Source organism: Marmota monax, unplaced genomic scaffold (genome assembly GCF_021218885.2).
Source record: "Marmota monax isolate L192 unplaced genomic scaffold, Marmota_monax_Labrador192_F-V1.1 WCK01_AAM20220418_F8-fsc00017, whole genome shotgun sequence".
Classification (NCBI taxonomy): Eukaryota; Metazoa; Chordata; class Mammalia; order Rodentia; family Sciuridae; genus Marmota; species Marmota monax.
The window spans coordinates 19,436,684-19,464,452 of NW_026695241.1; the positions used below are offsets into that span (position 1 = coordinate 19,436,684).

General features: G+C 40.3%; 1 protein-coding gene across 27 annotated transcripts in view; it reads right to left on the bottom strand.

Moving 5' to 3' along the window:
* Window positions 1-27,769, bottom strand: part of Ttll5 (tubulin tyrosine ligase like 5) — a 265,849-nt gene that overhangs the window by 200,889 nt on the left and 37,191 nt on the right. For 26 of the 27 annotated variants that reach the window (XR_009226355.1, XM_046440809.2, XM_046440808.2 and 23 more), the window contains 6 exons: window positions 26,952-27,034; window positions 15,322-15,391; window positions 14,765-14,849; window positions 5,828-5,929; window positions 4,053-4,144; window positions 3,195-3,302 (listed from right to left, as the gene is read on the bottom strand). Coding sequence is in view for 26 of the 27 variants with exons in the window: in XM_046440809.2 (XP_046296765.1) it covers window positions 3,195-3,302; window positions 4,053-4,144; window positions 5,828-5,929; window positions 14,765-14,849; window positions 15,322-15,391; window positions 26,952-27,034 (540 nt within the window). In the remaining variant the exon portion in view is untranslated. The remainder of the gene's footprint in view (window positions 1-3,194; window positions 3,303-4,052; window positions 4,145-5,827; window positions 5,930-14,764; window positions 14,850-15,321; window positions 15,392-26,951; window positions 27,035-27,769) is intronic. The other variant, XM_058577702.1, reaches the window with a different exon arrangement.

Sequence of the window (27,769 nt, forward strand, 5' to 3'; positions counted from 1 at the left end):
GCTTACTCCTTGTAACTTAAATCCCAAGGGAAGCTAAGAGTCAGAGGGAAGCAAGGAGACACAAATACACACACGTATACAAAATCATATCTGACAGTGGAGGGGGGGTTAATGAAGCAAACAAAATCCCAGAGCTGACAGGAAGTGGAATTAGAACCACAAAAGCCACGAAGACAGTCAACAACTTAAAAAAGTCCAGATGCACTTAGTTTATAGAAACTGAACATGAGTAGGAAGGGGAATGGAGACCCACGCCGATCAAATGGACTTGGGGGATTTCACTGAGTCAGAGAAAGTCACTGCTTCTTTCACATCAAAATGTTCTACTAACATAAGGTAATAAATTCCTAAGGTTTCAAAAATTAATCAGATAATAAAACAGAAAAGCTGTCATGATTAACTGCTTAGAACAAAAGTTTTACACCAACAACTATGTGAAATTTATCCTCATATAAGAACCAAGTAGATGTAGAATGAAACTTATTTATTACTTCAATCTAAGATTTTGGAAGTTGGTGCTATATTCTATAATCCCACTCCCATCCTCAAACAGATTGCGATAAAATCTAAGTGTTTTAGGCCCTCACCAAACCAGGTACATTGGGAAGCCTGCTGTCAACCCACCAAAACGCAATTAAAGCTAGAACCAAGTACTCATTCAATGGACACTTCCACGAATCTTCTAAGAAAAAGGGTTGCGGTTCAGCACTGGAGGGGAAAACCAATGGAGGGTTACTATTCTCAAGAAGCTGCCAGTCCAGTAGGAGAGATAAACACAAAGATGACTCTAGATGACACACAGGTGCTATTGCAAAGTTATGAACAGAGTGCTGAGGTTAGAGGATGAGAAAAGTCTAACCTCGACTAGCAGAGTTAGGAAAAAGGTTAGCAGAGGAGTGACAACTGGGTTTGTCTTGAAAGATGTCAATGAGCTAATAGATAAAGTAACATGAGAAAGACCAACCACAGAACATATAAAGCAGGTGCAAAGGCAAAGGGGTACAAAAAGTCCTCGGAGGTCCACAGAAATAGTGAAAGATTTGGCTTGACAGAAATAGGATGACATAGGAAGGGAGACATGGTGACTATTAAGAATTCAAGAATAGGGCTGAGGATACAGCACAGATACAAGTAGAATGCTTGCCTCACATGCACAAGGACCTGGATTCAATCCCTAGCACCACAAAAAGAAAAAAAAGAATTCAAGAATAAACTCAGAGACAACCAGGAAGTATACATGTAAACAAGACATCAAAATATGATACAGGCACGTACCAGCATGGGGGAGGAAATACAAGTGGGTGCTACGTTAAGCAAGGCTTCCAGAGGATGCAATGTAGAGCCGAGTCTTAAGAAATGACAATGTGCAAGGCAGACAGGATGGTTTTCTAGCTGGAGGGCAGAACTGAGACACCAAAGCTTGCTCAAGAGATACAGTAGGGAAATGCTGAGTTATAAGGTGTAACAGGGAAAACAGAATTCTAGAAAAGTCAGCTGTGATCAGATCCTTAGAGACCTTAAAGGTCATATCAAGTTTCTATTTTACTAGCAGAGTTAGTAAACTAGCGTTGGAAGCCATTTAAGAAGACATCAACCCTGGGTACACATTTTAAAAAGATACTACAACCTCTTTTTTCCCTGTGCAACTGTAGGTCCTAATCTATCTACAGATTATATTCAGAGTCTCAACAGTACCTTTATTCTAGTGCCTCTTGAGTACAGGCTATTATGATAATTCATTAAAGATATTAAGAAATATAATGTCTAATTATAAAAAATAATTAAAAATAATTTTTACTGAGTAGAGTATAAGGGCCAGACATGATGCCAAGCACTATGCATACATCATCTCATTTGATCTTTGTGATCCTCTAAGGAGACAAACGCCATCATTGCTGCCACTTCAGAGTTCAGAAAGCAGGATTAGAAAAGCTTGCTGCAAATCAACAAACTAGTAAGGGGTGCAAACAGATTTCAAATTAAGGCCATCAGACTACCGGGCATGGTGCCACATGCCTGTAAATCCCAGTGACTTGAGGGGCTGAGGCAGGACAATCACAAGCTCAAGGCCAGCCTTGGTAACTTGGCAAAACCTTGTCTCAAAATATAAAATAAAAGGGCCAGGAAATCCCAGTGCCAATAAAAATAAATAAATAAAAATAAATTTAAGAAAAAATTAAGGCTGTCAGTCTCTAAAGCCCATGTTCCTTTTTCTCTGTGTTTTTATTGGTGCATTAGAGTTATACATAATGGTGGGATTTGTCACTACATATTCATACACACATACGATATAATGTAATTTGGCCAATATCATTCCCCAGGATTTCCCCTTTCCTTGCTCTCCTCTGTCCCCTTTATTCTTCTGTTACCCTGCCTCCTCACAAGCAAGCTGTGCCTCTTACGTCCTTATTGGTTGTACTATTCCATACCACACTTAAGCATCCTCCCTATTGGTGACCCTAGTGCACCTTACCATCCAGGCCTCGTGTCTACTGAAAGCTTATGTGACTTTAGAGACTCAACACTAGCAGTTTCTAACAAGTGTCTATCCACAAAGAAAGCAGATATACACAGGCACCCTCAGTGCTACCATCATAGCTAGTGGGTCAGAAGGAAAGGGGTTTCCTTACTTGGTGGTTGTGAACTGTTTATTTCTCCTTCTTTGTGCAATCAGGTTGAGGGTGAAGAAGAAGGAGAGGGGGGAGGAGGAGAAAGGAGAAAAAGCAGGAGGAGAAGGAGGAGGAGGAGGAAGAGGAGGAGGAAAAGGAACCCACTAGAAAGAAGACTAAAACAAAAAAGGTGGAGTCATCAGAAAATGGAAGAAAGCACACACTGGTACCAGCCAGAGCATATTGGAACAGTTCCCAGTCTGGCTGCCAAAGAGCTCTGGAATATATTTGTTAGTGCTGGATTCCTGTACAGTCCGTTGCAGACTTTTTCTGACTGCACCGACAGAGAGACCCACACTTCAGTTCCAATGCCTGCTTCCCACACAGAAAGCTAGTTACTCCCGGGGGAATTCCAACTAAGCTCACCACTGGCCTCTTAGGAGAATCTGCACACACTACCTGAACTTAGAGAGAAAAGTGTGTCAAGTAACTCTCACTCTCAAAACATCACTAAGGCTCTCTACCCCAGAACCCATCCCAGGACCCTCTTCACTAAACACAGAGGCCTCTTTCAGAGCTCCTTACCAAAACAACTGCTGCGATGAGGGACAAAGGTTTTACAAGCTGTAGCAATAGCCAGCTCAGCAGAGATGATAGTCTTAATGATCAGATCTTCCACATGGGCCATCAATGCTGGGGGAAAAAAAAAAAAGGTAAAAATGAAGAAAGACCTGGTTCCTAGCAGGACCAGATTCCAGGTCACAATATAATTGGAAAAGCATGTGTGCTCACTCAAAAAAAACCTCTCTGAAGCAATATTCAGAATGGGCCTGACAGGGACAGGTATATCCATAAATAGGTTGACACAGTCAAGAATGGAAGTGTCTGGGGATACACTCAGGCAGCCTCCTTTGACAGAAGACAGAGACAGAATGGAAAAGGAGGCTCTGTCTCTTCCCACTCCTCCCCTACCGCCCTTTCTCTTGTAGACCGAGACGGTGTCTTCAGCACAGTGCTTCCCATTCTGCTCAAGGCTCAGCAATGGGCCCACTTTGATTCTAAGCCTTATATTCAAACTCCACTCTGCCCATTCATTCTCCAACTCAGCAACAGAAATGAGGGGTTAACTTAAGAGAAATTTGAACTCAGAGACAATGTAGAGGGAAGCAATTTATTAAAATGCTGAATTTAGTGAATTTAGTGACTTTATCCTTCCAAATTCACAAAGGATTAAAGTAGAAAGTTGCCTTCCAAACTAGAAACAAGATAAGGAAATGGAAGTTACATAAAGCTTGTCCCCAGTCTTGTGAATAACCAAGAACAATCATCCCACTGAACATCTCAGCAATACAATTTACTGTTAGGAGTAGGACTTCTGGCAAGAGGCCATGGTAAAGTTGTACAAACAAGAAAAGTCAGGAAGGGAAAAGATCTGGTACTCACCAGTTGTATCTCTGCCTTCTTGTTTCAGGTATCTAAGCATAGCACTCATACTCCATTTGTTCCCATAATCCTCTACTTCTGGATCATCACAACTGAAACAAAGTTAATGAATCAAGGTCACATGTGCAACTACGCGTAGCTATAAAACAAGATTCTTTATGACCAACCTTCTTGGTCCTTTGAAATTTTTAGAAAAACACTCACTTTGCTGATTTCTTCTCACCTAATTTTTCTCAGTCTTTTTTGTTATGTATCCTTAAGTACCAATTTCTTAAATGGAAATTAAAATGCATATAGTTTCCCTTATTGAAAAGGGCAAGGGAAAAGAAGGCAAACTCTTCCTTAACCAAACAATTATGCATCATGAAAGAGTGGAAGAAACATGTGAAAAGATTTAAGCAAAATTAAGAATGGTTGCAATAATTTAACAAAAATGGATTAACAACCCGGCCTTAGAAGTGAATGTCACTCGAGTCGACAAAACCACCCTGGGTGCCATTTTCAGACCAGAACTGAGTTGGGAGGGGTTAATGAGCTAATCTAGCACAGCACTTTAACGAGCTCACCCCACACATGCTTTGGCATGTGAAGCAAGCTCCTCCTCTCTGGTGGTGGACTGGGCCTCTTTCCTATCTGCCGAGGCACCATGAAGGGAGAGTGCACTAGAGTGGCAGTAAGAGCAATGAAGAATCCCACTGATACGGTGTATGACGACAAATGGGACAGACTCCCACGGAGACTGCAGAGTCCTGCAACCTGGAACGTGTGCTTTGCAACTGCCCTCACCTCCAACCCCGGGTCCCACCTCACTGCATCTCTGCTCATCTTCCCAGGTGAAGGATATGACCTCTTCAACCCCCTAACATTGGCCACAGGATACTGGTCGGCCCCAACAGCTTCAGCACCTATTCCAGCACTTCCAGATACCTGCCTTCCTTTCTTTCTTTTAGTCTGCACAGAAAATTACTATTTGGATTTCTTTTCTGTTTTTTCACCTTTTGGCAAAATTATCAGCATGAAAGAAAAACTAAGCAAAAAGAATATTTCCACACAGTTGTGTTGGTGCTCCCTTCTACCATAATCTTTTCTGAGATGTCCTCATTTCTCGTTTTCCCATTTTTTTCCTGATCACATAAGCATTTGTTTTTGAAAATACATAAAAGCACACACAGAAAGAAAATAAAAATCACCCACCCACAGTCCCACCCCCTATATTTAAGTAGTCCATATCCTTCTCTCTTTTTCACCCCCAGCAAAAATAAATAACTTTAGCTATCAGATATATTCATGCAAGAAACTCAGCTGCACATAATGTGCTTTCCCCCTAATAACACACAGTAATGAACATTCTTTATCTCTGATCCCGTCATACATCCCTCTTTCAAGGTTAAGTTTCTAGAAATGGAACTGCTGGGTCAAAGTGTACAAATATTTGTCAAGTTTTTGGTATGTTTTTCAAGTGTTGAAATGACCTCACTTGTTGACTTCTAAACATGCAATATGCCTATTAAATTCCCACCCCTAAGTCAAAGGAAGACAATGAAGAACACAAAATGATGTAAACATGTTTTAGTAGAGAAAGGTGACACTGCAGCAGGGCAAACAGTGGAGCAGCAACACAATCACAACTGTCACATGACCCTGGCAGCTTTCCATAAGTGTTACATGGACAGAAACCTAACATCAAGCTCCAGCGCAGCACTTCAACCTCCCACCCCTAAACACCCACAACTCAGTGTGCCTTCCCTGCTTTCTGGCTCAGACACAGCCAGTACCTCACATAGTCTCCACTCTTCTTGTTCACACTGTAGTTTGTCAGGTGCATGAACTGGTTCCTAATGTTCTTGGCTCCTTGGTCGTATCGCACAGTGGCAAACCTGAAAGAAATGACACACGTTAAAAGCCAGAAACAGAGGTTCAAGGACCCAGGCTAGGGCTGAGGATCAGCAAGACCACAATGATAAAGAAAGGAGACATCATTATCTAAGAAACGCTGAACACCTCCCAACTGCCATCCCCAGGCTGTTTATACTAAATGTCACATGTTAATTCAATCCTCAAAACAACTCTATGAAGTAGGGTTTATTATCTCTAATTTATAAGATAGATAGGAAAACTAAATGTGACCTAGAGAGATGAAGCAACTTGCCCTGATCCAAAATCCATTATCTTAATCACCATAGATGCTGCATCTCTTATACAGAACCTTGTATCAATAGGAAGGATGAAAATTGAAAATAATTGTGCCCAATTTGCAAAATTATGTAAAGGATGCTATGGATGAATGGGGCATTAGCTGGTAAGGAAACATCTACTGAGTGTCCACATAGTGCCTGGTTCCATAGCATTCTATGGAGAAAAAGTACACAAAAAAGAAAAAGAGAGCAGCACAGAAATGTATGACATGGAACTCACATCCATAGAAAGAACAGAATTGATGTGTACTAGTCATTTACAAAGAACAATAATGGCAGCATTAATAGTAGACAAAGCAGAACAGCATAAAAACGGGCACAGTGCAAGAGACTAATTCTTAAATTTGAAATGAAGGGAAAGGATAAAGAGATCAAACATGGAACCCACTGAAAACAGGGAAGCAACTTGATATCCTGGACTACTGTCAAAAGACGACCAAGGCAAAAAATATATGTGCCCCTGAAGAAAGTAAGCAGGGAGAGAGAAAACTTTCCAATGATGCTCATTGTCCACAAAAGGCCATTCAAGGCAAATAATTATGGTAAATATCAATCCCTGTTTACATACCTCTATAACCATATCACCCTCCCCTAAAGTGGTTTTCCCAAGAGACAGATGCAAGTGTGTGAAAAAAACCTGGAAGGCCACAAGTTTATTTTCAGATGATTTACAAATTATTTACATATGCTTACCCAGACTATGAAGTCAACATGAATTTTTACCACATTAAAGGTCAGCATTTAGAATTTTTCCTCTTCTCTATTTCTTCTCACCCACCCACTATCTCCGCTCCCTAATTCCCTGTACCAGAAATAAACAAGAGCCAAAGAAAGAAAAGTGAAAAAGAAAAAAAAAAAAAGGCTTAACTCAAAAACTAAAATAAACAAACATGAGGCCAGGAAAAAGGATGTGGACAAAGAAAATTTTGACTCGGCATGTATGGCTCAAGGACAAGAGTTTGACAAGCTTTATGTCTATGCTTGAGAAAAATCTCAGATTTTCCAGAAACTTCCAGGAGTTATCACTACTCTTCATCATGTCACATGTGGTGAGTAAAATTCACTTCTACATACAGACAGTGATTCTTTCTCCAAACGGAAACAAGACAACAACTCTGAATTCTTGTGAAATGCAAAGGGGCACAGGCTGACACCCCAAGGCTGCCAGCCCTTGAGCAGACGTTTCCTCACAGTGACATCCTCCTCTCTCCCAAAAGAGCAATGAATTTCAGGGAGAGAAAATCAGACACCCTGACTTTGGGTATCTGATCTACCTTGACAAGTGGTGCCTCTGTTAGGAAGACTTCTGTCACTCCTGGCTCCTTTTTGCAAGAGCGTACCTCTTTACAAAATCACCAACTTCTTTCTCATCTTTCTTTCACAGGGGCATTTCATTCTGAACCCTGGCAAAGGCGAGATTACTAAGGTCACAGAATGGACTTCTACAGAAAGAAGGATTAGAGGGAGGGAAAAGCTTCAGCTTAGCAGAAAAGTTCTACAGGACAAAGGCACTGCTCTCTGTTTCCTAACCCATTGGACAGAGAAGAAGACCATACAGAGGAGAGGCAGGGATGTATGCTCACCCCCACCTCCCAACAGATCTTACAGCTCTCAGTACAGTCCCATTAAACAATCTTATTCACCTTAGATCACCATTTCCTTCAAAATGTCTAGACGAGAGGTCACAGTAGTCTCACATCTGGTCTACTAGTCAAGTTCTGATTATCTGATTGACCTACAAAAGTTTGTGTTTTGTTTTTTAACTTGAATTACTTGACCAACATTCCTTCTTGTAGCCCAATGGCAGCCAGTGTCCACAGAAAGAAATGGCCCATGGGGTTGGAAGGGAAACCCCAGGGAGTACAGGAAGTTATCTAAGGAGGGCACAGCCCCATAGGGCTCTAAATCCACACAGGGAGGGCATGTGAGTGGGACGATGGACCAGCAAGGTCAGGAAACTGACTACATTAGAGGGAACTAAGTAAATAAATAAATATGTTGAAGATAATGGAACACAGATTTCTCACTGTTGGATCTGAGACGCAAAAATATAGAAAGCACTACAATGTGCCCTGTAGTTTTGAACTGGAATTGGAAGTACTAATATTAACCTCTATTTTCAATGCATGGAAATACAGAAATACAGATGTGAATGTGCACACGTACATATACATATTTGCACACTTCTAGGGCTATCCACTGCAAGGCCCTAGGGTGATGAGCCTACCTAGCATCCAGATCTGCATTTCTAAAGACCATTCTCCACAACAAAGCAACAAGTGCTCCTTGGAGATATGACTGGTTCCAGGGCTAAATCAGAGAAGAATAACATGAGCCTAAAACATTTTATGCTCAAAGAAAAATGGGGATAACCAAAAGGGCAGAAAAAGCTAGCTTAAAGGGGCTCCAGTGGCCAGATCTGAGACAACTGGAGCACCCAATTAAAGAAACCAATTCAATAAAATAGGAATCTTTGAGTCTGCACTGGTATAAATAAATAAATGAATAAACATAAGGGAAGAGGAGAAAGCTTTTCCTTGAAGTAAAATGCCAAATGATAAAAGTAAAAGGAATGATAGAACCAGAAAACCATCATTGGATAATCAGTACCTCAAATATTAATTCAGGCAAGAAATATCAGTAGATGTTAAAAGTACTGAATGAAAAGCTGGGGGTGCAGCTCAGTGATAGAGCACTTGATTAGTATGTATGAGGCCCAGGCTTGATCCCCAGCACAACTACCAGGAAAAAAAGACTAGGTGAAATACAGAACGAGATTTTACCTGGTTTCAAAGTATCTCCTCATAAAATACTCTGAAGCGAAAGACAGTGTCATTTTGCAGCAGAGGAATCTGGCAGACACCACCTTAACCAAGCAGTCAACACTGAATAGTCATCGTGGGCCATCAGATACCATGCAGTGAGAACTACCATCCCTTTTGTGGTATTCTGGCCCCACAAATGCATAACCTAGGTTTAATCATGAGAAAATATAGACAAACCCAAATTGAGGGACAATCTACAAAATGACTGCCTGTGATCTTCAAAAATGCTGAGGTTGTGAAAGTTGTAGAAAGGACTTGCCCCAGACTGAGGAGACAAAAGCCACTACGACAAAACCCAACACATGCTCCTTGCTTGGGTCCCTTTGTTATAAAGGATATTATTAAAACAAGTACCATATTATGAAATGGGGTCTCTGGACACAGAATGAAAGGACAGTTCTTTATCCCATTTCTACAAGTTCAAAATAGTTTCAAAATTAAAAGTATAAAAAATTAAGTTTTACAACAAAACATTTTCCCTTAAAAAAAAAAATGGAAGTTCCTGTGATTCCAATATCAGTGACCTATTGGCACTACACAGCAAGCTCCCTTAGGTGGGACAGGTGCTCTCCCACTCTGCAGTCCCCACCTGGCTAACTGCCTTGAGGAAATGTACTTGTGAGCATTTAGTGTTGACCTTTAAACTAGACCTTCACATATTATTAAATTTCATCATATTTAGGTCTAAAAGTTTCAACAGTTTTTACTAGCAACAAACTAAAAGAGAAAACACTTGAATAGGTACCCCGGGACCAAGTCTTCAAATACTTACTTAATCTAACACAGGCTGAAATTTATAGGATGAATTGAGTCTTGAATCTCTCTTTTAATGAGATGAAAATTTAGGAAAACTCTCAACAGAATTTCACAGCCTTGACCTTTAAGCCAAGAAAAGGTGGTGGGTTGGGTGTGGGTGGGTACTACTTTCTTGGCTAATTCTGAAACCCTGGATGCTACTTGGCAGCATACTGATGAATACAGAACCGTATGCCTCTTTATTTTTTTAACCACCCTATAAACAAATATGGATTATCTTTATTCTGACAAACTCTTAAATCAAAAGCTACACTTTTTTTGTTTTCTAAAGTTTCTTTCTCAGTTGGAATCAAAACAATGGTAATAATTAGTCTAGAAATCAGATGTGTGGGTGTCTGAAGAAAAGATTTCATTTGACTTACAATTTTTCAACTTTACAGAGATGCAAAAGTGATAGCATTCAGTAAAATCCATACTTCAAATTTTGAATTCCTCTCTTCCCAGGCTAATGATACGCACCACAATGCCCTCTGGAGATGTTGGGCAACATGATGAGCTGTAGCCCCAAGCACCCTTGCCATCAAGAGGTCAGCAACCAATACTCGACGGCAGACCATGTGGCTAAGCTATGGTATTCAGCAGGTTAGGGTTATCAAATGCATTTTTGTTTATGATGGGTTTATCAGAACAAAATCCTCTAATCAAGGAGTATCTGTAGTGGGTAATTATAAGCATAAACTGAAAGTGCACCTGAGTTGCTTGTTTCAAGGTCTATACCAACATGGGAAAACAAGCAGAGGGGGTCAGTGGGGTCTTATAAACTCTCTTCCCCTATTCAAAACCTATTTTGTTCTCACAATCTGATACCATATGCTCTTAAGTCAAAGTCACAGAGGTTAGATGTAGGACCTCCTCTTTGGTAGTTATTTTTCTACATTCACTACAAATAGGCAAACAAAGGGAGCAATGAGGCTGGCTGGAGAAGACCCTGGAGATTGCACCTGAGTTATTTCTCAGCAGGTGTAGCCATTCTGAGCCAGAGAGGCCCTGAGGAGGACGAGGAGGTGCACCTCAGGCAGCCTTGCCAGGAGCCACTGGGCTTCATCCTGGCTTGACCCAGAAAAATCTTATGGAAGAAAGCAAGAGGCCCAAGAGCTCTCTGATCTGCTGTCCACCAGCTGCAGCCTGGAGGCTGCCAAAGTGCTGCAGCGACTAGGCAGCGCCCAGCAGAGCCGTCTGGGAGGGGATTACGAGCCTGATCCTCTGTCCTCAGAGCCAGAAATGACTCAAACTTCACAAACAGCAAGGGCCTGCCAGGGAGGGTGACAATGAGCACTGGAAAGGGTTTCTACCCCTTTCTAGTGTCTTTCCCCCCACTTGCTGCTGTGGCAGATTCTGGACAGTGAGCAGCCTGTGAGGTAATCTGAATTCCTTGGCAACCAGCGAGTACCTGAATTCTTTCAAAACCACAGGAATCCAGCAGAGAAAAGGTAAATATCTCTGCGGAGCCAGTGTTAATTAGCAAGGAAGGCTACTGAAGAAGGTACTGGGGGTGGGGAGAGGGAAGGCAGTACAAATGTTTGGGGTCTTTTCTGCACTTCCACTGAATAATATGGCTAAGGCAGAAGAAAAAAAAAAGCAGTTCTGTTTGGTAACTTCTCCGGGTCCCCTGCCTCAACTGGGGACCTCAACAGTGTGGATGGAATGCTCTTGGTTCCCCACTGGACACTCTCATATTCTCCAAGGTGCTACTGCTACCTATCTTGGGTCTCTGATAACATGGTTTTCAACTCAATTTTGTTTTGATTTTTTTTTTTAACTTTTCATTTTCCCTATTTCAGTGCAAATTTGGCTATTAGCTTTGTTTCCAAAAGTGCTTTGTAAAATTATTTAAGCCCCATATTGGATCTACCAAAAGTTGTAAAATCCAGGACAGAGTCTTCTTAAGATTCCACTCTGAAAGGAAAAGGAATCTCCACCATTTTGGTGAGAGCAGCACCCCTCCTTGGAAACCGAGTGTCCCCTGCTGGTGTAAAACAGCAACATGCACAGGGAATTGGAAAGCTGGGTGCAGCTCTGGGGCACCACACAAGACCACAAGACACCGAATCAAACTCCAGAAAGGCAATTCCTTCTCGCATGTCTTCACTACTCTACCCACATAAAGAAAACAGTGAGAATTCTGCTTCCTATGTGAATAAAACAAGGACAACTGAAAACACTAACTTATAAAGAAACACACCAGGGTCTTCTTTTCAGTAAGTGTAAGAAGGTAAAGAATTTACACAAAATAACTTATTTCACAAAACTTTCTTGTGAAATGAACTTTCCATCACCTACCATTAATGTGAAGCCCCAAATAGAAATGATACGGTATCAGAGCCTTCCTTTCTAAAGAATAAAACTATTTTTGGCTCCAGTTCTGTCTCCTTAGGAAAAATTATGGTTTTCCTTGTTTAGCCTCAGAGTAAAAAGACCTAGTGATCTCACCCCAACCTGATTACCTTCACATATAACCCAAGATTACTAGAAGCTACAGACAGGAGGAGGTAGAGACCATTGCCGAATGTAATGGCACAGTGGAGTAGTCAAGTACACTCTGAGGATGGAAAAGAAGCAGGTGTGTGCCAAGGTACACAGTGAGGATGTCAAAGGAACTGAGGCCCACTGAAGTCACTGCACAGAACAATGTGCCCTCACAGGACTCTGGAAAACAGCTCCTCACACTGCCTTGGACCACCCTTTGGTAAAGTTTTGATACTCACCTATACTTTCTGGTAAACCTAATAACCAAAGCCTTGCAAATTCATGTTGTTTTGGGGGTCAGGCAGTCTGAGTATTTAAACAGCTGTTTTCCTATTATTCCAAGAAAAAGTATTCACTGATTGAATATACACATGAATAGATTATATATATATATATAACACATAGGTATTTATACATTTAAATTCCTACTAGAAGCAAGAGTTACTCCAATTCAGTGGATTCTGGTGTCCAACACACAACCAGTAGCCAAAGCATTTGCATTTTTTGTAGTAAATAATGCTACTATTATTCTCTATAATAAATGTTAGTACTGCCCTCATTTTGTCCTCTGAACCATAAAGGTCTTAAAACTATGCCCACATTTTATCCACAGGGAGGGCTACTAATGTTGTGGGTGAAATATTTCTGGAAATATTACGCAAAACACACTACTATGATACTTGAAAAACGGTGCATGTAAATAATCTTGATATTCTTTCTCTCTTGCAGAAATCCAACTTCTGGTAGGACACAGTTTACTTGTAGGACCAAGGAGACAGGTGGGGTGAGGATGAGTGCAGGAAGGAGAGTGGAGAAGCTCTTGAGAGAAGAGGGAGAGCTCAGAAGTCTCAAATTACAAAACTGAAATCGGGGACACCTTATATCCCTGAGCGGAAGTCAGGGGTATATTTTTACCTTCTTTTTTTCCTAGACATTATGGGATTGTGGCTCTTCAACCTAGTCTGTCTGACTATACTCAAATGTGAGAGCACACATATCTATAAATATTATAAAAAATGCCTTTCCTACAAAGACTTGATTAGAGCTACTAGTCAGCTCATGCTCAGATGCCTGGTCCAGGCATTTACCCAACTACTGGGAAATGTTTTAGTTTTCCCCCTTCTCCATTTTTAAGGGACGAAGAGGCCAGAACTATGGAATTCTGGTAGCCTCCCGTGTTTCCACGGCTCAGGCTCATAAATCTTAAGTCAGGAATATGACAGAGCATATAAATGCTGTCATTGCCACCTAGAGGTAAAGGACAGACATGGCTCAGCCAGCTAGGAGCTTTGGTTAGTCCCTGCCCCCTCCCCAACATGCCAAAGCCATTACGCATAACAAGGATGCTAAATCTTAAGTTCTATGAGGGTAGAAACTGTACCTATTTTCTTTATCACCTGTACATAAATAGGCAGTCTTCTTTTATCTGTGCTATTTCCCATCTTCAAAATGTACTTTCCAAATACAGAAATGTGCACAGACTGTGATTTTCAGTTTGTCATGACTGCTGGCAGATGCAAACCGCATCCTAAACTGCTGTGTCCTACAAAGTCAAGGCCACTGCACATAAGATGAACTTCAGGGCACTTTTTAAAGAAAAAAAAAAAGTTAAAAAAAAAAAAACTTTTGGTTTAAAAAAAATGTTTTGTGGGGGGAAAAGAACACAGCATAGCAAAGTCATGTACTTATTTTAAACTATTTATGGAAACACTACCACCAAGAAAATTCTGTGGATACAGGAAACAAAAACTCCAAATGATTATAACTCATACTAATTTTGTAAGTCTCATTACCTTAAAACCTACAAGGCACCTGGAGAAAAAGAGACCACTGCAAAGTATGTAATTTGCATATTAAGGGGAAAAGGCAGCATACCCCTGAAACTGAGAGCATGGGCAGTTCAGCAAATGGATTCCCCATCCCTGCTCCGCTACCACCAAGCAGGGAGATCTCAGAAAGGGCCTACAAGTTCCCTCACTTTTCTAAGTCTCAATTTCCTCAACTGCAAAAAGCTATTAACTATAGGGTTGTTATTAGGATTAAAACAAATGCCTGATTTATGACAGGCAAATAAGTGTGGAATTTTATTTTTCTTTCTGGATATTCTGAAGAACAATGAAAATTATCTTAATTATCTTAGTACCCTAGGGTCTTCCTAATAATCATCATTGGGAAAAAACATCCGAGGCTTCCATCTCCACTGGGAATTGTGTGCATTTACACAAACTTTGTGTGGACATGCAAATGAGGCTGAAATGTATTAGGACTGCTTTCTGTTACTTGAAGTCTCCCAGGGTTAATTTCCTGAGTTGAACATAACAGAGAGAAACAGCCTGATCTTGGAAAGCTCTTTGATGGATCTATTTTATTATACCCACCTGACCCTTCCACTAAAAACAAAGTCTCTCACCTGGCCAGCCCCTCTTCATAGAGATAGATGACCAGAGGATCGTAGGAAGTCACGAGCACATAGAGGCGCACGTCGAACTTGAAATCTAGAAAAAAGGTTGGATTCACAGAAAAAAACAGTTCATTTGCTTTCTGCTACAGAATGAACAGGACAAGGTAACCAAGAACTATAAAAGAAAGACCACTCCTCCATGTAAAGCACACAGTGCCCACACCTTGCCTGGTGAGAATGAATAATAACTGTACTATAAATATAATGCTATAATATACATAGCATATATGTACATAAATAAATAGGCAGTTTTCATATATATGTATACACACACACACACACACATATTGATTGATTGCCTTATAGCTTATAAAGCACTTTTTCTTATCTCACTTTATCTTCAGAATAATCCCTGGTAGTATGTAAGAAACCAGCCTCATCTCTGGAGCCATAGGTTCCAAGAATTTCATACTAGCTTTAAAAGATTTACTAGAGAAGACCATGAGAAGGTTAAAAAGTTTAGCAAGATCTAACCCAACCTAGGCAGGAGCTTAATCACAACTCACCGTCTATGAGCAGGGGGTTGTTAATGTAACGGGAGACCAGGATGTTCTCTTCCAGGGAAATCTGGTTTGGCTATTGAATAAAGAAAAAGAATGAAAGGATACAAATGCTCAGGAATTCTAATTTATAATAAACTTTTTACCCTTTTAAAAAGTGATCATGTGGAAAACTAAAACTCTAGGAAAAGTTTTCCTCCCAAAATACCCACATATTCTTTTGGCCACATAACATACAACTTTTATAAACACTGTGGGTATTCAATTGCAAAGGAGGGAAAATAAATTTACATAGCACTTCTCACACAATAAATACAGCCTAAAGAGCTTTAAAGATTTATATGCATGGTAAATAGCTACTTGCCAAGAAAATATGAGTTACTTAAAAATAAATAAAAGCTTGCCTCTTTTAAAATGTAAAAGTACAATGAAAATTTTAAAGCACAAGGACTATTTCTTTTCTTTTTTTTTTTTTTCTTTGTACTGAAGATTGAATTTAAGAACATTTTAACACTGAGCCACATCCTGGTCCTTTTTGTTATTTATTTTGAGACAGGGTCTTGCTAAGCTGTGGATGCTGGCCTCAAACTCACTATCCTCATGCCTCAGCCTCTCAAGTCACTGGGATTACAGGTGTGTGCCACTGTGCCAGGTGCACAAGGACTATTCTTAAGTGTAGACTTTCATTAAGTTGTTTAGAGAACTTACTATCCTTGCTAGATCCCAGCATTTCCTCTGTGAAATGCAATGAGTGTTTGCTAGATTCGGTGAATGGCACTTCCCAAGCAACTATGTGCAAAGACTGAGCTAGATCTTTAAAGATTTCTTTAATTAAAAAAAAAAAAAGTTGTTTATATAATAGTGAGTGCGGTTGAACACTGTGTGAGGCATTGAGGTTACAGTGATGAAGAAAATAGATACAATCTTGCCCTCACAGAACTTAAGACTCAGTACCTCTACCCCCAGAGTTTAAATACTATATTACAATTATATTGCAGAGAGGTAGTGATATATTTAAGTTAAAAGAACAAAAAGCAATAATTCTGTAAACACAAGATATTGGGCCGTAAAGTGGACCAATCTGGCAGGACCACTCAGGGAAGGCTTGCCCTGGAAGAATAGGTGCAAGAAGTAAGTGAGTGGGCACAAGGTAGGGAGGAAAGGACGCCATCATGGGAAGATGGCATATACAAGGGCCAGCAGACAGGAGGGTAGGCAGATTCATGGGCCTGGAGCTAAGAAGACTAAACTGAGAAATAAAGGAAGGGATGGTTAGACAACTAGGAGGGAGGGATCCCAGAGGCAAAAGCAAATAAGTTTGAACTCCTAGTAAGAGTCATTTAGATTGAACATGGTAGGAAGCAGGAACACTGGAGTCAAAGAGCAAGATCAAAATATGTGAAATAGAACAATTTCATGTGTAATTAGATTAAGACAGAGAAGTCGGTTGCAAGTCAATCCATGCAGGACAAAAGAGCTCCAAAGAGACGTGGCAATGATAATAATTACCATGATAACAGCTACAGTAGTAGCTAACATTTGCAGAAACAATTAAAATTAGGTAAAAGTATTTACTATGTGCCAACCTGTTCTAAATGTATCACACATATTATTTCATTCAATCCTCACACAACCCCATATTTTACAGATAAGGAAAGGATCAGAGAAGTTAGGGACCTGGCCCAAGTCACACAGCTAATAAGCAATAGAGCAGCATTGGAACCCAGACAGTCTGCTTCAGAGGTAGACTTTTAAGCACTACTCAATAGTCTGAGCCAAAATAATTATCCCCAAATTCAAAAATTTTTCTATGTCACAAAGCATTTCTGATCCCAAATACTACTGTTGTTCATGAAATAAGGATAATTTTATAACCCACGACATTATTCACAACCACAGTGAGCAACCCTGGAGTTAGGATGATGAGTTTTCCCGCTGCTGCTGCCTCAAAGTCAGAAGGCAGCTTTCACATCCCATTTCTGTGTATCATATGAACACAATGACATCAGCACTGATTCACCCCTAGTGCACTCAACCACCCAACCATTTCCTGATTTCCTTACATTTCTTGATCAGTTTCTCACAAGCACTATCTCCATTCTGAGTCATCTTACAGAATAAGAAGTGATGCAATCATTACACAAAGCGGTAATCTACAGGCTGGGTTCCAAACCTAGAGTTAATCAATCTCAGCCGCCTTCCCCAGAGTAACACCTACAGGCCATAACAGACATATGACCTACTCACCTGTCCTCTGGACCAGAGAACACACTCCTAGGGTCTTCGTTTCCCATCATATCTACTTCCTCTCCTCCCATCCTCATTGTTCACATTTATCCATTCAGTTGAGTTTAGCATAAACCCTTCAGTTAACTAGGTAACTTTAATATTTGTTCTAATGTCTTTACCTCTTCTTTCTATCTGTATGAGGAATTAAATTTTAAGTTCTCAGAATAAAAGGATAGTTGGGACTGGTTTCTTTGGTAGTGTACATCGAAGAGGAACTAATGAAATACCCTCAAACCTACTTCCTTTTCATCAAACCCCAATTAACTCATATCAAATTATTTCAATTTTCAGCTAAAAATGTCCTTCCAAAATAGGCTAAAGCAGGAATCTGAATTGTTGGGGAAGTTGGAAACAGTCTTTTTTCCTCACTGGACCTTAAGATCAAAGTTCTCAGCATCTATTAAGTTACTGCAGAGTAGTACAGGACAGGGATTAAGACTGAATATATACTCTGGAACTAGCTAGACTTGAGTTACCAACTTGACTCTACCACTTACTAAGACAGTAATAACCACCCCTCATGGGGTTCTTCATGAAGATTAGATGAGATTATATTTGGAAGGCACAATGGCAGGCACATGTTAAATATACAATCATTACTGCAAACTCAACGGTATCTATGTGTTCTAACCACTAAATCCCACAGTCTACAGCACACACATGTGCCATTCTGCTCAAAGCAGTACACTGACTTATAATAAAGATATTCAAGAATTAGAATTTCTCAGAATGTTTTAAGGAGCGACAGCACCTGGCAGGCAGCAGGCACTCTCTAAATACTTGTTGAATAATGAGAAAAAGAGGAAATAAGATTTAAAAAAAAAAAATACAAACTAATAGAAATAAGAGAGTACTGATTTATATTCACACATATAGGAGTGAAGACGGTGACCTCACCCTCTTCCAACCCTTCAGGATCTCAGGGATTATATTAATACTACATCTACCATGGATAATGTGCCAGACAAGGATGATGGAATTGGATGTCCATAATCAAATTCATACCTTCATCAGAAAACACCAGGTCTTTCCCCTCCTTGAGCGGAATGTACTAAATTGGGAAAACATGGCATTTAGTCATGGTTACTGAGGGAGCTGAAGCAGACGTTTTGCTCCTTATGCTGCACTTGGGAGTTAAAGGGCATATCCTTAATAGGCCACGCCACCAACCAGCCAAGACGCGTCCATCACAGGAGTCCACACTTGTCTCCTCAGTGTTACATGAAAGTCCTGCTTTTCCTGTCCTTTATCCTGTTCTACTTATGTTCCTAGTTGCTACTTGCAGATATTTTCCAAAAGGTTCTGACTACTACAGGAAAGCTGAAATAAGAGGCTCTTTCCCACCCGGGGGACGACGGGGCACGATGTTTCCATCTGGCTCTCAGGCCTAAATCTGTGCCTCCCCCCACAGTCCCTCGCCCACTCAGGAGTTGTGCACACAGACCCTTGTCTCAGCACACTCCCTCCCCTCAAATCTGAAAGGAAAGCAGGCAGCTTTCCTTGGAAAGAGTTACTTCATCCAGTTGGCTAATGGGTCACATATTCCATGGGAAAGGATCCAGGTATGGAAAAGAGGGGATGAGTAGGCCTTCTGGTAAGGGAGAGAGAAGAGCATTAACTACATGGTTTGTAGGTCTGGGTAAAAGGTGATCAAGTTCCAGTTTGGGGGTGAAATGGGAATCTGTTCCCATTAGGTGTACTCACTGCCAGCTCCCCTCCGGCCTGCTGGCACCCCCCCAGGCTTCTGTCTGGCACCTCCACTAAATACCTAAAAGAATCAGATTCATTCCAAAGCTTCACAGAGGGGGAGGGGCAAGATGAAGAAGGGTCCTGCCAAGCGCTTTGATCTGTGCAGGGGGTCTCAAGGGATTCAGTCTGGTGAGGGGTGGGAGGGGGAAAGACTCAGAGCCTGCCAAGCCTGCATTCTCTAAAGACATGTCATTCCCTTTATGAGCCTCGGCATCAGTGAAGAGTAAGGACACGGGGCTCTTGGTCCCACCAAGGCAAGTTTAACTGTTCTATTCTTTATGATGTTAGCTTTAAAAGAACAAATCACTAGGGCAGAAGAGCATTCCAAAAGAAAAAAGTCCCAGAGGAGCTGGGAATAGATCCTATTCTTTTTGACTCATGTCTAAGAAAATAAAAAGCAAACTTGTACCATAGTTGACTTTCAATAGCAATTCCATTTGGCAGCAAAAACCCAAACCCAAACTAGCACCGTCTGAGATTCAAACAACACTGGAGCTCCTGGCGCAGAGCTGAAGGAGAGGCTGTCCAGACAGGAGCCTTCACGCCAAGGTCAGAAAGACAAAAAAAGAAAGCCAAGGCATATGACCAGGTTTTAGGTCACATGAGCACCAGGCTAAAATGTCTCCAGAGTGAGCCAGGTCAGGTAACAGGACTTATAGCTGGGGCCTGGCACTGAGTAGGTGCTCTGTCAAAACCAGATTATGTATTTATTTAGCATGAAAGGTCTCGCCATCATTGTTTACTGTATAGTTTTGAGTCCAGACTGAATCTGAGGATTTTCCAGAGTGAAAGACCCCTCTGAAAGTTTGTTTCTGCACACATAGGAAATGTGAAAAGATAACTGGGGAATTTAAGATGGAGTACTGGCCACACACACGATGTGTCTACCCCACCAACCCTCCCTTCCACTAGAAGGACAGAAGGATATTTTTAAAAGAATGAATTGATAACAAGACTAGAAAAAAGCTAAAGGAGCCAGAACAGACCAGAGTTTAAGGAAATCCTGAAAGATAGAAAGCAGATGGAATCAGGTTGAAAAAACAGCGGAAGAAGCCTGAGCCCAAAATACCAGAGGGGAGAGATTGTCCCAAGGAGGCCCCTGCAAAGCTCCAAGCTGGCAGCCAACAAACATGAAGAACGGGTGGCCAAGGAACAAGAATCACATAATTAATTCACAAACAGCACTGGCGGCCTTTTCCTATACCAAAAACAGCAGCTTTTGTCCAGAGGATGAAACCTACAGATGGTGCTTTCAGGAGAACATCTTTTGTGGGTACAGGGGGTTCATGGAGGAGAGGAGAACTTGAGGCCATCCTATCCCCACAGAAGCAAAAGGTATGCAAAGCAAGCAAGGCAGCTCTAGGGGAGAGGGAACTCACCAAGATCTCTCCACAGCCCCTCAAGACCCGCCCTGTTTTGGTGCAGGGAGAGGCACACCTTCGCCCACCCCTCAACCACATGCCCCTGAAGGGGAGCCTCACAGTCACCTTGCTTTGCCCTCACACAGAAAGCAGCCAGCTCTTGCCCAGGGAGGCCCAACACCTAAGGATCATTCAAATTAAGAAAATTTAACAGCAAGAAGAAAAACAAACTTAAAGAAAATTCAAAAACAATCCTCAGAAAGACAGATGGTCAAACTGCATCCATTCAACAAAGGCAGGCTGTAACTAACAAAGAAACAAAGAAAAAAATCAGCATTTCTGGAAACTAACATGATAGCCAATATAAAAATACAATGGATAAATAAATAACAAAATGCATAGTGCTAAACCTGGTAACCCAGAAGATGGCAACGGAGAAGACAAAATACTAAAAATGAGAAAAAAAAAATCTGATGTGAAGGAAAGACAGAGAATGCTTTGAAAGGGAGTTGTAAAAGTAGAGACAGACAATAAAAGGATAATTTTCCCCAAATTAAAAGAAAAACACTATTTTCAGAATGAAAGGGTCCACCAAATGTCCAGGAGGAAAAGTTAAAAAAGAAAATGCCTGGATTTAAATATAGGTTAAGTTTCAGAGTGCCAATGCGTTAAAGTCCGTTCCTATTAAACTTAAAATTTCTACTCAACTTATAAAGGAGAAAAACTGAATCATAATTACTGAAGAGAACATATATAACCCTTAAATATAAAAATAAAAACTAATCAAACTTAAGAGATTAAGTTACTAACTACTGTGGTTAAGTAGAGAGAGTGAGCCTAGAGCTGGGAGTTTATTTATTCTATATAAGTATGATGTTTTAAAACAACACTTAATGAGATTCTGCAAAGAATCAAGATAGTGAAGATACTGATACTTTTTTTTTTTAATTTTTTATTGTTGGCTGTTCAAAACATTACATAGTTCTTGATATATCATATTTCACACTTTGATTCAAGTGGGTTATGAGCTCCCATTTTTACCCCATATACAGATTGCAAAATTACATCAGTTACACATCTATTGATTTACATATTGCCATACTAGTGTCTGTTGTGTTCTGCTGCCTTTCCTATCCTCTACTATCCCCCCTCCCCTCCCCTCCCCTTTTCTCTCTCTGCCCCCTCTACTGGCATTCATTTGTCCCCCTTGTATTATTTTTCCCTTTCCCCTCACTTCCTCTTGTATGTACTTTTGTATAACTCTGAGGGTCTCCTTCCATTTCCATGCAATTTCCCTTCTCTCTCCCTTTCCCTCCCACCTCTCATCCCTGTTTAATGTTAATCTTCTTCTCATGCTCTTCGTCCCTACTCTGTTCTTAGTTACTCTCCTTATATCAAAGAAGACATTTGGCATTTGTTTTTTAGGGATTGGCTAGCTTCACTTAGCATAATCTGCTCTAATGCCATCCATTTCCCTGTAAATTCTATGATTTTGTCATTTTTTAATGCAGAGTAATACTCCATTGTGTATAAATGCCACATTTTTTTTATCCATTCATCTATTGAAGGGCATCTAGGTTGGTTCCACAGTCTTGCTATTGTGAATTGTGCTGCTATGAACATCGATGTAGCAGTGTCCCTGTAGCATGCTCTTTTTAGGTCTTTAGGGAATAGACTGAGAAGGGGAATAGCTGGGTCAAATGGTGGCTCCATTCCCAGCTTTCCAAGAAATCTCCATACTGCTTTCCAAATTGGCTGCACCAATTTGCAGTCCCACCAGCAATGTACAAGTGTACCCTTTTCCCCACATCCTCGCCAGCACTTGTTGTTTGACTTCATGATGGCTGCCAATCTAACTGGAGTGAGATGGTATCTTAGGGTGGTTTTGATTTGCATTTCTCTGACTGCTAGAGATGGTGAGCATTTTTTCATGTACTTGTTGATTGATTGTATGTCCTCCTCTGAGAAGTGTCTGTTCAGGTCCTTGGCCCATTTGTTGATTGCGTTGTTTGTTCTCTTATTGTCTAATTTTTTGAGTTCTTTGTATACTCTGGATATTAGGGCTCTATCTGAAGTGTGAGGAGTAAAGATTTGTTCCCAGGATGTAGGCTCTCTATTTACCTCTCTTATTGTTTCTTTTGCTGAGAAAAAACTTTTTAGTTTGAGTAAGTCCCATTTGTTGATTCTAGTTATTAACTTTTGTGCTATGGGTGTCCTATTGAGGAATTTGGAGCCCGACCCCACCGACTGTAGATCGTAGCCAACTTTTTCTTCTATCAGAAGGCGTGTCTCTGATTTGATATCAAGCTCCTTGATCCATTTTGAATTCACTTTTGTGCATGGCGAGAGAAAGGGATTCAGTTTCATTTTGTTGCATATGGATTTCCAGTTTTCCCAGCACCATTTGTTGAAGATGCTATCCTTCCTCCATTGCATGCTTTTAGCCCCTTTATCAAATATAAGGTAGTTGTAGTTTTGTGGATTGGTTTCTGTGTCCTCTATTCTGTACCATTGGTCCACCCGCCTGTTTTGGTACCAGTACCATGCTGTTTTTGTTACTATTGCTCTGTAGTATAGTTTGAAGTCTGGTATCGCTATACCGCCTGATTCACACTTCCTGCTTAGCATTGTTTTTGCTATTCTGGGTCTTTTATTTTTTCCATATGAATTTCATGATTGCTTTCTCTATTTCTACAAGAAATGCCGTTGGGATTTTGATTGGCATTGCATTAAACCTATAGAGAACTTTTGGTAATATCGCCATTTTGATGATGTTAGTTCTGCCTATCCATGAACAGGGTATATTTTTCCATCTTCTAAGATCTTCTTCTATTTCTCTCTTTAGGGTTCTGTAGTTTTCATTGTATAAGTCTTTCACCTCTTTTGTTAGGTTGATTCCCAAGTTTTTTTTTTTTTTTTTGAAGATATTGTGAATGGAGTGGTTGTCCTCATTTCCATTTCAGAGGATTTGTCGCTGATATACAGGAATGCCTTTGATTTATGCGTGTTGATTTTATATCCTGCCACTTTGCTGAATTCATTTATTAGCTCTAATAGTTTCTTTGTAGACCCTTTTGGGTCTGCTAGGTATAGAATCATGTCTTCTGCAAATAGTGATAATTTAAGTTCTTCTTTTCCTATTTTGATGCCTTTAATTTCTTTCGTCTAATTGCTCTGGCCAGTGTTTCGAGAACTATGTTGAACAGAAGTGGAGAGAGAGGGCATCCCTGTCTTGTTCCAGATTTTAGAGGGAATGCCTTCAGTTTTTCTCCATTCAGAATGATGCTAGCCTGAGGCTTAGCATAGATTGCTTTTACAATATTGAGGTATGTTCCTGTTATCCCTAGTTTTTCTAGAGTTTTGAACATAAAGGGATGCTGTACTTTGTCGAATGCTTTTTCCGCATCTATCGAGATGATCATATGGTTCTTATTTTTAAGTCTATTGATGTGGTGAATAACATTTATTGATTTCCGTATATTGAACCAGCCTTGCATCCCAGGGATGAATCCTACTTGATCATGGTGCACAATTTTTTTGATATGTTTTTGTATCCGATTCGCCAGAATTTTATTGAGGATTTTTGCATCTAGGTTCATTAGAGATATTGGTCTGTAGTTTTCTTTCTTTGAAGTGTCTTTGTCTGGTTTAGGTATCAGGGTGATGTTGGCCTCGTAGAATGAATTTGGAAGTTCTCCCTCTTTTTCTATTTCCTGAAGTAGCTTGAAAAGTATTGGTATTAGTTCCTCTTTAAAGGTTTTGTAAAACTCTGCTGTATACCCATCCGGTCCCGGGCTTTTCTTAGTTGGTAGTCTTTTGATGGTTTCTTCTATTTCCTCAATTGATATTGGTCTGTTTAGGTTTTCTATATCCTCCTGACTCAATCTGGGCAGATCATATGACTTCAGAAATTTATCGATCCCTTCACTATCTTCTAATTTATTGGAGTATAAGGATTCAAAATAGTTTTTGATTATCTTCTGTACTTCTGAAGTGTCTGTTGTGATATTGCCGTTTTCATCCCGTATGCTAGTAATTTGAGTTCTCTCTCTTCTTCTCTTCGCTAGCATCGCTAAGGGTCTGTCGATTTTGTTTATTTTTTCAAAGAACCAACTTTTAGTTTTGTCAATTTTTTCAATTTTTTCTTTTGTTTCGATGTCATTAATTTCAGCTCTGATTTTAATTATTTCTTGCCTTCTACTTCTTTTGCTGTTGTTTTGCTCTTCTTTTTCAAGGATTTTGAGATGAAGTATGAGATCATTTATTTGTTGGTTTTTTTCTTTTTTTAAGGAATGAACTCCAAGCAATGAATTTTCCTCTTAGAACTGCTTTCAATGTGTCCCACAGATTCCGATATGTTGTGTCAGTGTTTTCATTAATCTCTAAGAATTTTTTAATTTCCTCCTTGATGTCTTCTATAACCCACTGATCATTCAGTAACCTATTGTTCATTCTCCAAGTGATGTATTCTTTTTCCTTCCTTCTTTTATCGTTGAGTTTCAGTTCCATTCCATTATGATCAGATAGGATGCATGGTATTATCTCTACTCCTTTGTATTGTCTAAGAGTTTCCCTGTGACATAATGATCTATTTTTGAGAAGGATCCATGTGCTGCTGAGAAAAAAGTGTAACTGCTTGATGTTGGGTGGTATATTCTATATATGTCAATTAAGTCTAGGTTATTAATTGTGTTATTGAGTTCTATAGTTTCCTTATTCAACTTTTGTTTGGAAGATCTGTCCAGTGGCGAGAGAGGTGTGTTGAAGTCTCCCATGATTATTGTATGGTGGTCTATTAGACTCTTGAACTTGAGAAGAGTTTGTTTGATGAACATAGCTGCACCATTGTTTGGGGCATATATATTTATGATTGTTATGTCTTGTTGGTGTATGGTTCCCTTAAGCAGTATGTAGTGTCCCTCTTTATCCCTTTTGATTAACTTTGGCTTGAAATCTATTTTATTTGATATGAGTATGGACACTCCTGCTTGTTTCCGAAGTCCATATGAGTGATATGATTTTTCGCAACCTTTCACCTTCAGCCTATGTGTGTCTTTTCCTATCAAATGCGTCTCCTGTAGGCAGCATATTGTTGGGTCTTGTTTTGTGATCCATTCTACTAGCCTGTGTCTCTTGATTGGTGAGTTTAAGCCATTAACATTTAGGGTTATTATTGAGATATGGGTTGTTCTTCCAGCCATATTTGTTTATTTATGTTACTAAACATGGTTTGTTTTCCTCTTTGATTATTTTCCCCCCCTTTACTGTCCTACCTCCCACTGTTGGTTTTCATTGTTATTTTCCATTTCCTCTTCCTGTAATGTTTTGCCAAGGATGTTTAGAAGAGATGGTTTTCTAGCTGCAAATTCTTTTAACTTCTAGCTTTCAGAGTCTGTGTTGAAAGATCAGCTGTTATCCTGATTGGCTTACCCCTAAATGTGATCTGCTTCCTTTCTCTTGTAGCTTTTAAAATTCTCTCCTTATTCTGTATGTTGGGCATCTTCATTATAATGTGTCTAGGTGTGGGTCTCTTATGATTTTGCACATTCGGCGTCCTGTAGGCTTCTAGGATTTGGGATTCTGTCTCATTCTTCAAGTCTGGGAAGTTTTCTCGTATTATTTCATTGAATAGATTGTTCATTCCTTTGGTTTGAAACTCTGTCCCTTCCTGTATCCCAATGACTCTTAAATTTGGTCTCTTGATGTTATCCCATATTTCTTGGATGTTCTGCTCATGGATACCGATACTTTTGAAACCTAATATGCACAAGGGTCTAGGTTCAATCCCCAGGATCACAAACAAAAAGAGAATAAGGAAGAAAAGCAGGAAGGGAGGAGGAAGGCGCAGCAGCGGCAAGGATGCCACACCCACGCAGGGTTAAGTGGCTGGATACCTCTGAAAGCAGGAACCCACCCGCTGCTCCATTAAAGGTATGAGCTACCAACTCAGTGCTAAGGAAATAACATAACAATATGCTACTGAAAGCAGAAAAGAGAACTCTACTCTGCTGACCAGAAAAAAACAACAACAAAGGCTGCCTTTCCCTGTATTTGATCAAGTGACTTTTTAGCCCTGGAGGAGTATTCTGGCCCAGGAAGGTTACTGCCAGCAGGTGAGCAACAGCCAGCTCAGGCCACCCTCTGCTCACTTTTGAATGCAGATTTCAGGAGGAAACCTGGGCTCCTAAAGAGAAGGAACCACGTGAGTACTGGGTCTGCCATCTTCTACATACTTACATTGTTGATCAGGTAGACGCCCCGCCCCCTAGAAGAGGCCACTGGTTTTACTATCCAAGGTCCCCGGTCCTTTGAATATGAATCTGCTCAAATATTGGGAGATAAAAAAAGGGGAGAGAGAAACAAAGAGAAAGAAGGAACATGAGTTTATTATCTTAAGTTTCCATAATGGTTATCTATTCAGGTACCCAAAGAAGCTTCCAAATTTCTAGCTGGAAGGCAGTAGCTAAAATTATCTGTAATTTCGGACTAGTCTTAAAAAGTAAAATAGCCAGAAGGGGAGAAGGAGAGGAGGAGAAAAGAGGATAGCAAAATTACCCACATAATTATTTCTTCCACCATTTCCTCTCTTTCTTAAGTAAGAGGATGAAAACAAGGCCAAATCTCTGTGTTGAGTCTATTACTGTCACTAACCACCTTTGGGAATCTGAAATTCTCTGTTAAACAAAGGACCTTTAGCAAACAGTGACAATGCAACTCAAAAGTCAGATCTCCTGGTATAGTTACATTCCTCAAATAATTTCTCAAAGCTTTCAAAAAAAACAATCCCCTTAAATTTAGCAAAGTGCAAGGGATGAGGACACACAATAATTCAAAGGTAGGTACAAGGAACCATTTGCTTCCATCCTTCCCCAAGTTCATGTGTACACTTTAAACATCTTTGGGTCATGAGAAGAAAGCAGACAATTGATAATAGGAATCCCAAAGGCTTGCACAGGGGTAGGGAGTGGGGGCAGATGGCTCTGTCTTCCACTTGGGGAATGTCAGAGGACATGGGGAGGAGAGGACTGAGGGTGCTGATGAATTCTCATATCCCA